Raw genomic sequence first — 12,227 nt, forward strand, 5'->3', positions numbered from 1 at the left:
ATGTATATGGAAAGAAGAAGGTGCCTCTCCCTGCATTGCAATACCTTAGACAGCCTGTGGAGGCGCCACGTTCTTACATTGGTCACCTGTCAGTAAATATAACCATTTGGGAATTTACTTTGCTATTACAATTGAAGTTTCTGCTGTTTACAGTTGTATTTCCTTCCTCCGCGGCGTACTACAAGCGACTCTGCTCTATCGTCAGATTATATTCGCCTGCACCAATTGCACTAATGGATGATAAAACTTTTATGTGCGCTGACGGCGGAGAACGCTCCTTTTATAAATCATGTTCCTCTGTAATTATGGAGATGTATCCCGGGGATTTGTTTTTGGCTGGCTATAGTAGTTGACACACATAGATAAATATATCCTCTGTCCCCTCTAGATCTCTCTGTCTTCCTTCCAGATCCCCTTGTCTCCCTTTCAGATTCCCTTTGTCTCCTTTCCAGATCCCCCCTCTCTCCCTTCTAGATCCCCTGTTCGCTCTTTGTCCCCTGCCAGATCCCCTGGTCGCTCTTTGTCCCCTTTCAGATCCCCGGTCACTCTGTGTCCCCTGCCAGATCCCCTGATCCCTCTTTGTCCCCTTTCAGATCCCCGGTCGCTCTTTGTCCCCTGCCAGATCCCCGGTCGCTCTTTGTCCCCTGCCAGATCCCCTGGTCGCTCTTTGTCCCCTTTCAGATCCCCTGGTCGCTCTTTGTCCCCTTTCAGATCCCCTGGTCGCTCTTTATTCCCTGCCAGATTCCCGGTCGCTCTCTGTCCCCTGCCAGATCCCCAGTCGCTCTTTGTCCTCTGCCAGATCTCCTGGTCGCTCTTTGTCCCCTGCCAGATCCCCTGGTCGCTCTTTGTCCCCTGCTAGATCCCTTGATGATTCTCTATCCCCTGCCAGATCACTTGGTCACTCTCTCTCTTCTACCAGATCTGCTGGTCGCTCCCTGTCCTCTTTCAGATCTCCCTGTCTTTCTCTCCCCTTCCAGATCTCTTGCATCCCTGCCTATCCCCTTCCATACACCCCTGCTCGCAGCTCATCTTACCTGTGAACAAACAGAAATCAAACATGCCCAACTCTTAGAGAATTAGGAGACCCCTTACACATTGGGTGGCCGACAGGCTTGGCCTACATTTGTCTTGCGAGCTTTAGCGTCATATAGACCAGATCCTGCTCTCCTCCCGCCCTACACCATTGACTGTAGAATTCAGGCCAACAAATGTTGGACTTCTTGAGATTGCCAGGTTTTTTTTTGTTGTTGTTGTTGTTGTCGTCTTCTGAGGAGTCTTTCAAGAGCGGTGGCAGATGCTGCATGCCGGTATCGGAGCACAATGACAGCAGTCTTATCTGTCCACACAAGTCCCTCAATGTTGCGGTTTTATCTCGCAATGCAGTTGAGATCCAGCTGTTTCCTGCGCGGCTCGCCACTGACACCGCCACGCTCCCATTCTCCACAGAGCACAGGCGTCGTGTTTGTTTACGGCGACGTCTCTTTCTCACTTCATATTGCAGGCGGCACAATGGAAGGAGCCGTTCTGCCGTAATTCCTTTCCCAAAAAGAAAAGGATTGAGCATCTGCCGCCGGTTTCTTTCACAGGAAATTAGAACGATGAAACAGACGCTTGTTATTGGCGGCAAATTGACATTCTGTCTGGTGGGCGCAGACGATTAAACAAATGTAATCTCACTTTAATTAGTGGAAAGAATCATATTTATTTACAGCCCCGATCCTGCGGAGATTTAAAGGGAACCATCACCCAAAGAAGGGGGCTGGGGAAACGAAGTGAGGCCAATTTATTCTATTTCCTGTCCATGATTATGGGGGCGGCCATCTTGCCTGAGCTTCTCCTCTGGTACTAATGTGATGATCTATGGAAGTGATGACAATGTCACAGCCAAAGGAGAAGGTTAATGGGGAAACTGTACAATTGGGCGGAGGCTCTAGGACCTTGTTAGCACCTCTAGCCTGGATACAAGATGAAATATGGCAAGACGTAGGGATATACAGGTTCTATCCTGCAGTATATTTTACCCACAAATGTAGATCCTGCACACTCGTAGATTGGTGATGTAAGGATGGGGAGACATTCCTGGGGAACCCTTGTGTGTTTGGGTGCGCACTATCGTACTGGTACCAGTTGGCCACTCTGCCATGAAAGACAACACTTGGCAGTGGCACGATGTCCTGTATATATCACTGAGCTGTTAGGACAGTTGGACACCCCTGGTAGTGATACACGGACACTATATGATGGCTCCCACATAATCACACCAACAGGGGGCAGTGTGTTGCTCCATAGCAAAGGGAGGATTTAAGCCCTTGCCATGTGGTCTCCATACTCCAACTTGACTGTCATTGGATCCCAAACAGATCCTGACTATCGTTATCCAGTCTGTACAGTCCAGGTTTTTCGTTTGCCACACCAATGCAAATTAACAGGAATGACCTAAATTGGGCTCTGTGACACCAAATTCCCTTTGGTGCCCCCTATGTCCGGATGGTGGACAAGGAAACTGTGGGACTTGTGCTTGTCAATGGATCAAAGTATCCTCTCTACTGGTGATCTGTCTGGGCCGCCGGATCCTGTTCACCGTGTGTGTGCACGGGATCTATCCCTAAGAGGTACACTACCCAAAAGTAGCCTCTGAGAGCCTTGTTATAGGGCAGTACGTGAAGCAGTTTTGTGCCCTCTTGTGGCAAAACCTAGTATGTCATCAAGACCGCACCTATACTCATGTACATATCTTCCTGAGACAGAACTATAGGACCAGTATTACACCAATCCAACATTTCTATCTGGTGGCGGTATCTTTTTTTTGTCATTGAGCGTATATCAACTTTCTGCCGCTCCTCATCTTCGCCTTTCCATATTATTTTCTTTTGTTTTGGAAGCCCAGATGTTATAAAATCCAGCAATTCTCTCATGAAAGCAATAAAGATTCATTATCGGCTGCGGTTATTGTCGTCTTGTGGCGCTGCTTTAAGTACAACTTACAAGCTGTGATTAAGCAGATGCATGGAGATGGCGGTGTAAATATATTGCGCGTCGTTGGAATGATTGCAGCCGTGAAGACCCATCAGGTGTCGGTAACTTCCCAGAAGAGCGAGCATGGGCGTCGCGTCCTAACCGCGACACATGTGACTAGTCAGGGGAGGCCGATGGCGGGATTACTACCTGTCAGGGAGAAAATAATCGGAGTAAATTGCAAGAAAGGTACAATGATAGAAAATGGCATAAATGGAGGTTTTGTGTCACTGCGACCCCTTTATACGGGAGCATGCGCCTTGTCGCTCTGACATAAGAAAATGCATAAACCGTAAGGACGTATTCACACATAGCAGTAAAGGTGCAGCTAAAGTCGCATAAAAACTGTATGGGAAAAAATGCATGTAGTTTGGCTGAGTGATTGTACAGGGGACACGTGTTTAATGAATGTTTCATCTGCAAAAACTGCAACCGTAGACTGCAGTTTTTACACCCCCTAAACTGCTATGTATGAATAAGTCCTAACACATGACGTTGTATAAAGCAGCGGTTCCCAAAGTTTGTGAAAGTGGGGGTGACCTTTTGGGAGAGACTTTGATTCAGAACCCCTATTATTGACATACTTAGTCCCTACTGGCTCTACTCTGCTTCTTTCTCTTTCACAAATGACTAGTCCATACACAAAGCTCTGCCACCTGCACACTGCTCTACCTCAACATGCACACTGCTCTGCCACCTGCACATGCACACTGCTCTGCCTCAACATGCACACTGCTCTGCCACCTGCACATGCACACTGCTCTGCCTCAACATGCACACTGCTCTGCCACCTCCACATGCACACAGCTCTGCCACCTGCAACCGAACACTGCTCTGAGAACTGCACACTGCTCTGCCATCTGCACCCGCACACCGCTCTGCCAGCTGCACATGCACACCGCTCTGCCCACCTCCACATGCACACAGCTCTGCCACCTGCAACCGAACACTGCTCTGAGAACTGCACACTGCTCTGCCATCTGCACCCGCACACCGCTCTGCCAGCTGCACACGCACACCGCTCTGCCACCTGCACATGCACACAGCTCTGCCACCTGCAACTGCTGTGACAACTGCACCCTGCTCTGCCACCTGCACCCACACACTGCTCTGCCACCTGCACGCTGCTCTGCCACCTGCACCCCGCTCTGCCGCCTGCACATGCACACCGCTCTGCCACCTGCACACGCACACCGCTCTGCCACCTGCACACGCACACAGCTCTGCCACCTCTACACGCACACAGCTCTGCCCCCTGCACACGCACATGCTCTTCCACCAGCACATGCACACAGCTCAGCTACCTCCATATTTCCTCCCTGCTAACTACATACTCCCTCTATACACTCAGATCTGCTGCCTTCATGTCCCCTCCACAGCTCTACTACCTCCACATTTCCCCATCTTATTCAACCACATTCGCACAGGCACCCCCATATACACACACTCGGAGGGCTCTGAGACTTCATAGCAGATGAGGTTGGATAACACAGGTCCATCAAGTCCAACCTATAATCCTACAGTGTTGATCCAGAGGAAAGCAAGAATCCCCATGTACCTGGTGCCATTGCCCCATGTTAAGGGAAACCTCTGGCAATTCAGATATAGGTTTGGTTAATCTGTAGCAGGGCTGTGTTTTTGCCGGGATACAGCAACATTTGTAACTCCAGAGCTGCATTCATAGCTCTGCTATTTGTTGTTGGAAACGGAGTACAAGCTTGTTGACGGGCACAACAACCCTAACCCCTGAGCCAAGCGTAAAGAGTTAAACACATTGGTCTTGTAAATGTTGGTGAATTTGTGAGGATCGGTCACTGTCATGGTCATGGACATTTCGTAAATCTGATAATTGCAAGATTCCTTGCATCGTTTCTTTGGTTGCGAATATTAGGAGCGCAGCGCCGCACGTTGAAGCCTTTTTTTTTTTTTTTTTTTTTTCTGAAGTCCTGGGTAAGCATACAACAAATCCAATTGTCAGCGTCAATATTCCGGCGTAAAGCAGCATTTTATTAGGTGACAGGAATTAGACACCTCTCTAATCTCTTTAATCATCGCCGCCTCATTCTCCGTGTCATTCAAAGGAAGGGCATAGTCTGGATGTAATGAATCCCGACATCGCCCCCTGCCCCAACGGTGCAATGCCTAGTTGCTTTAGGAACCATCAAAGCGTGGTTTTTAACTTTCACCGGGGAGCGAACCGGTTGCCTGCAGCCTTCAGTCAGCTGATCCAAATCTAGAGGGAAGATGAATAGAATTCAATTACTGCCGTTATCGAAGGGACCGGCTCTTATTTCCTCTCGCACGCTCATCATCACAGTCTTAAAGAGAAAATATACCTTGTTGAGAAAAAGCAATTATTGTGTTTTAGAAGAATATGAGACTGAAGGGAAAGGTATCATCTATGAATTACACATCACTTAAATTGGGTTTTTATTACGCTTTTTTTTTCCGTATGTTTCTTTTTAATGTGACTCTCCATATAACAAATCTTGAAATATTCCAGTTTATACAGCAGTTATTGGAAAATGACTGAAGCTGATGTCATCCATTTCCTGCAGCTGCTATTTCAGCTTTGCTGTATACACTGGGACAAGATCAGCAGAGTCCTTTCATTACCATTACATTGTGGGGGATTTAGTAGTAGATGATAGGCTATCCATACAGGAAAAGCTTGAAATATTTCAGTTTTCACGCTTCGCTGCTATTGTAACCTGTCTCCTGAAGTTTATTTTTCAGTTGTGCAGTGTAGAATGGGACAGAGCAGCAGAGTCATTTCATTCAATAAGCTGTAGGGAATTTAACGGCAGGTGATAGCAGATTTCAAGATTTTTTTTTTTTTATTATTATATATATATATATGGGTAGGCTATTAATACAAGCCAGAGGCTGTAATAATCTATCTCCGGCAACTCACATTTCAGCTTTACTGTATAGGCTAAGACCAAATCAGCCATTGCATTACCATTGGATTGGGGGGGGATGGGATTTAATGGCAGGTAATAGACTATTAAGATAAGGAATCTTGAAATATTTCAGTTTTCACGCTTCGCTGCTATTATAACCTGTCTCCTGAAGCTTACTTTTCAGTTGTGCAGTGTAGAATGGGACAAACGCAGCAGAGTCATTTCATTCAATGGCATTAACAGCAGGTGATAGCAGATTTCAAGATTTGTTTAATGGATAGTCTATTAATACAAGCCAGAGGCTGAAATAACTTGTCTCCTGCAGCTCACATTTCAGCTTTACTGTATAGGCTAAGACCGAATCAGCCATTGCATTACCATTGGATTGGGGGGGATTTAATGGCAGGTAGTAGACTATTAATATTAATTTAATTTTAATAAATATATATTAATATTAATCTTGAAATATTTCAGTTTTCACACTGGTGCCTCAGGCATATGCTTTCTCCTGCAGCTTAAATTATAGCTTTGCTGTACAGCCTGGGACAAGGTCAGAGTCATTTCATTACATTACACTAGACATCTCATTCACATTAGACTGTGGGAGACTTAAAGGGGATGTCCAAGAATTGGAGAAACTCATGGGCAGCAAGGGCTAGGTTAAAAATGTGAAAAAAACAAACATATCCCATCAGTACCCAGCACTCCATTGTCCGCTGCCGGTGTCCGTATAGGGGTTTCCTACTGCAACAATTTATCACCTATGTAACTCCCATTTTTTGCAGCAGCCATAAAGCAAACCTACCTTGCTTTTGGTGCAAAAATTCTGAAGTATTTTGGACTTGCATACCGTGACTATATCACGCCAAGCTGAGGTTTGTTAGAGAATTGTAGGTTGTTGAGTTGGAGCGGAGACTAGTAATAATGGGTATAGATAGAAAAGCTCTTATCTCATATAGCGGCCCCGTTGCACAGCGTCCACCTCATCTATTCATTATGTTCCCGGCTCTCCAATCATCACATCTGTCTTCATCTTGATTACTGCTCTGCAGAACTGTCTGAGGTCCTAGTCATCCTTGTCAGGGCTCCATCACACACAGCGTTTTTTGTGAATTTTTTTGGAATGCATTTTTTTGACAACCAGAACAAAGATCGAATCCAAAAGGGAAGTTTTTTTTTACTTTCTATGATTCGTGCGTTCGTGATATATTGTGGTATTCGGTGGCAAAAAAAATGTGACTGTTGCAGTAACTTGTCAATGAAAGGAGTCAGGTGACTTGTCCCTGTAGACCTCTGGGTGGTGGTGGGGAGAACGTTTCATCCTGCAGAATCCAACTACTGACCTAGGGAACTTTACATGAAAAGGGGCAAGTGCCTGATCACTGGGGGGTCACACTGCTAGGACCCTGACTAATCAGGGGACAAGTGTATAACTTCTGAGGGTCGCACTACTGTGATTTCGACCAATATCAGGGGGACAAGTATATAATTTCTGGAGTTTGCTCAACTGGGATTCTGACCAATCAGGGATAAGTGTCTGACTGCTTGGGGCCGCACTGCTTCGACCCCGACCAATCACTGGATAATTGTCTGACTGATGGGTGTTGCACCACTGGTATCCCAACAAGTCAGGGGACAAGTGTATAATTTCTGGGGGTTGCGCTGCTGTGATTTCGACCAATATCAGAGGGACAAGTATATAATTTCTGGGGTTTGCTCAACTGGGATTCTGACCAATCAGGGATAAGTGTCTGACTGCTTGGGACCGCACTGCTTCGACCCTGACCAATCACTGGATAAGTGTCTGACTGATGGGTTTGCACCACTGGTATCCCAACAAGTCGGGGGACAAGTGTATAATTTCTGGGGGTTGCATTACTGTGATTCTGACCAATCAGGGAACAATTGTCCAATTTCTGGGGGTCACACTGCTAGGATCCCAACCAATCACAGGATAAGTGTCTGACTAATAGGGAATGCACCACTGGCATCCCGACAAGTCACGGGACAAGTGTATAATTTCCAGGGTCACACTGCTAGGATCCCAACCAATCACAGATAAGTTTTACCCATTGATTGTCCATTTCTTGGCCACTATTTGGAGTTTTGCCCTAATACTGGATGCAGACGCACAAATCATTTGCACGCGGAGGACCTCACACACTTCCCTGAACTAGTTTTACGTTGCAGGTTCTTGTCCCTTTAAGCCCAATTCTTCGTGGGAAGCCGGCTGCACGGTCTAAGCTCTGGCTACAGCAGGAATCTCCCGAAATCTCTTTTTACGCAGTGATTTTTATCTCTCCCCTCTGCCGCTGTGTGCTTTGTCTTTACCGCTCTTTTATTGGAGCCGGAGATCTGCAGGAGCAGAGAGCGGCGCCGTTCCAAGCCCTTGCTGAGCTTCACAGGCAGAGGATGGCGACGTTCCTGCGAGGAGGAGCGGGCCACCCGTTCACCTTCATTATATCTGTGTTTACACTTTCCCCAGAAGGCATTATCCTCCCAGACGCTGAGATTTTGGCAGATCCGATGTAGTTATTCAATTCCAAAGCCGTAATATTAAAGTCGTTCTCCTCTGCCGGTGCCGAGCTGCGCCAAGGAACGTGGGAGCGGGTGTCGGACGTCGGGCCATGCATCTCTTTAGTCTGCCGGGCACCTTACCAGACGCTTGTTAAAAAGCTTTCCTTGCTAAATCCGGAGGAGAAAAGTTTTATTAGTTTTACGTGTTTTATCCCCTTCTGGGAAAGCTGGGTGATATCCAGTATGGCACCATGGTAGGGCTAGCATAGACAAACTGCTAGCGATGCGGCAATATAGGAGCAGGGGGCAGAGCGACACATAATGCCTTATAGAAGAGTGACAGCGGCTAATAGCGGCCATGTTGGTTGTTACTCAGCTCTCTCAGGAACAGATCCATCTCAAAGATTGTCCATTGTGATATGTCCAGCGGTAGAGATTCTTCAGCGAGCGCTTAACTCATCATGGATTAGGAAACCCCTCTCACCGCGGTGCCCTTGTTCATGGGCATGAATCCACAACAGCCCCGAAGTTGCTACATCCATTGCTATCATCGATGCCATCGTCAGAAAAGCGGTGGAGCAAAAATGGCTTTAGTTGCAAATCACTAATTTTACACCACAAAGGTGACATAAGATATTTGATACATTTCCACCCAAAATCCCCCGGCCAAACTCTAGGCAAGGATTGTACTTGGTTATATTTGAGCCCCAGACCCCAGCAGTCTAGAAAAAACGTTCTAACCGCTGGCTAAGTGATCCACCGACTGTGCTAACTATTGAGCAACTGACAGTACTAACCACTGAGCCACTGTTGATTGATGAGTTGTTAGAACTAACTATTGAGCCACTGACAGTGCTAAACACTGAGCCGCCACTGACTGTGCTAACCACTGAGCCGCCACTGACCGTGCTAACCACTGAGCCGCCACTGACCGTGCTAACCACTGAACTGCCACCGACCGTGCTAACCACTGAGCCGCCACCGACCGCGCTAACCACTGAGCCGCCACCGACCGTCCTAACCACTGAGCCACCACCGACTGTCCTAACCACTGAGCTGCCACCGACCGCGCTAACCACTGAGCCGCCACCGACTGTACTAACCACTGAGCCGCCACCGACCGTCCTAACCACTGAGCCGCCACCGACCATATGCATCTTAAAGTGTTCCTCAGCTGTATGGACCAGGATGCACAACATGTTTATCACTTTAGCGTGTGAGAGCACATGGTATTCCTTAGAAATATCAGATATACTGATCTCATAGCTTGCAGCTATTCAGGATATGTAGTTCCACATTACATAGATGGTGCATCTACAAGGTGGCGAATGTCAATTCATGATTTGGACTTGGTAGTTCTCATGGCAGTGTTATCTGGATTTTTGTCTCCTCTTCCTCTGATCTCTCTCTTACCCCTTGTGAGTCGCTCTTCTGGGATCAGTGAATATTAGAAGTAAAACATTGTGGGTTCGCTTGCACAGAACATATTTTAGAATTTTGGTCTCTTGCTTTTGTGAAAATAATTTGGATGACAGTTGAGATATTGGCAGGAGGTTGAGCAGTGCGCCTCAGTCTGGCACGCCACTAATCATACAACTGGGAAAGCGATAGCGTTATTGATTCTCACTTCACAAAAGATCTGCTCAGATGTCAACACAGAGAATACAATCCAAGCAGTGAGGCAGTGATGGAGGAAAATGGGTCATTTCTGAGTTACCGTTCACAATACAGCTAAATTGGCTCCTCTACTGCTCTTCTTTCTCCTAGACAGTTCCTCAGGGGTGGAGCTTCCTGGTAATGCTTTGTTCCTATGCTAACCAGGTGGGGCGGAGTTTGTGTTTTTCTCATGTTTTTGTCAGTTAAATCTTATGAAAAATGTACATTGGCTCCACTACTGCTCTACTCCCTGAGCAGATCCTCGGGGGTGGGGCTTACTGGTAATGCTTCGTTCCTATGCATTAGCTAACCAGGTGGGGGCAGAGCATGTGTTTCTCTCATGTTTTCATCAGTTAAATCTTATTAAAAATGTACATTAAATTGGCTCCTCTACTGCTCTTCTGTCTTTTGGACAGTTCCTCGGGGGTGGAGCTTCCTGGTAATGCTTTATTCTAGTTCATAAAATGGGGGCAGTGCTTGCGTTTTTCACATGTTTTCGGCAGTTAAATCTTATGAAAAATATAGGGATTAAAGGTTTATGGGTTACCCAGCCAAATTTGGATTTGGGGTTTGATGATGTCATGAGACGCTAGACAAAACTGATGCAGGGGGAGAGCATAAATCTCCTTCCCATTCTTCTCTGCCCCCTTTGGGCCCACGTTTGACACTGAGTGCCAGCTTTCCCCGGAGTTTTCCTTTAATAATCTCTTAAAGGGACATTTAGTTGTTTCTTGTTTTCGGCCTCCACTAGTTCCCCCAGTAATTGTGACCGATTCTTCTAAAGCCGCATTTCATTGTCCGCCGTGTCGCGCTGTCACACCGCTCACCCATGTAAAGTCGTGTATGCCGCACCGGGACATGAAGATCTTCATTTTAATTTATGTTTTATTGCTTTGCAAATTTGGGACTACAAATCAGACCTCCGGAATTGCTGCAAAATGTCAGCAAGCAGATGGCAGGCACTCTACAGAGGAAACTTCAGAGCAGCATTTTTAAGTGACTGTCATGTCTGCCGCGGAGGAAGAATCATGGGACAGATATAAAAGAACAGACTGTCACCTTGTTTCGGGGGCTAAAACTTCCTCCTTAGTCCGGGATGAGGCCTTATATATACTTCAGAGCTGTATGCGGAGTGTATGTGCAGAGGAGGATTCCCTAATACGACGAGGCTGTATGCATTGTGTAGGCCGCCATATGGGGCACCTATATTGTACCGCGCTTATATTACGCCTTTATCTGTCTAGTTTTTTCTATTGGGCTTCATATGAACTTTTTTGTGATGGCCAAGGATTGGCGAACCTCTAAAGATTTGTTTCAGGTTCAGATCGTTCAGTCCAAATATTCGTTTCGGGTCAAAGAAGTTCAGATAGAACCAGAAGTGACATTATGATAGTCTTGGGTCTCCGAGTATAATAGGTGGAGGCCCAGAGGAGATGACAAAAATAAGTTGTACTCCCTTTCCCTCACCTCTTCTAGGTCTCCTCGCGGTGTCCTCGGTTCTCTCCAGGTCCTGCTGGGTGAAGTCGTATGCCCAGGCTCACCGCTAAGGTCCATGTGATCACCAAGACCTTTGCGATCTACAAAGCCAATAGGCTGATTAGTAGGCTGCAGCTCTTATTATGGAAACCGCCCACTTAACCTGTCTCTGTTTTGTCCACAGAGGGCACCAGCGAGCAGGAGTACGTCTCTTCTGAGATCCAGCTTCTCTATTACCCCAGTATTACATACACCATCATCGGCAGCTCGGTCATCTTCGTGTTGGTGGTGGCCCTTTTGGCCCTCGTCCTGCACCACCAGAGGAAACGTACAAACCTCATGAGTCTTCCCGTACATCGGCTTCAGCACCCACTGCTACTCTCCAGACTGGTGGTCCTGGACCACCCCCACAACTGCAGAGTCACCTACAACGTCAACAACGGGGTCCATTACGTGTCTAGTGAGGGCTATCAGCCGCCGGTGAACATCGAGTCTCCGCCATCTTATACCGAGGCAGTGCTGGACGACAAGTGAGTGTCTTTGCTTGTTATTAGCTGTGGTAGCAGAGTTGTGTAGCATCTCTAGGAGTAATCGTCCAATCTCTGTCTTCAGCTAGGACAAATTTATGTATGTTTGGCGGCCTCCATTTTATTTTTATTG

General features: G+C 46.9%; 1 protein-coding gene across 3 annotated transcripts in view; it reads left to right on the forward strand.

The window, feature by feature from the left end:
* Positions 1 to 12,227, forward strand: part of LDLRAD3 (low density lipoprotein receptor class A domain containing 3) — a 118,423-nt gene that overhangs the window by 89,186 nt on the left and 17,010 nt on the right. For all 3 annotated transcript variants that reach the window (XR_012717218.1, XM_075281064.1, XM_075281065.1), the window contains one exon: positions 11,752 to 12,097. Coding sequence is in view for 2 of the 3 variants with exons in the window: in XM_075281064.1 (XP_075137165.1) it covers positions 11,752 to 12,097 (346 nt within the window). In the remaining variant the exon portion in view is untranslated. The remainder of the gene's footprint in view (positions 1 to 11,751; positions 12,098 to 12,227) is intronic.

Source organism: Leptodactylus fuscus, chromosome 7 (assembly GCF_031893055.1).
Source record: "Leptodactylus fuscus isolate aLepFus1 chromosome 7, aLepFus1.hap2, whole genome shotgun sequence".
NCBI lineage: Eukaryota > Metazoa > Chordata > Amphibia > Anura > Leptodactylidae > Leptodactylus > Leptodactylus fuscus.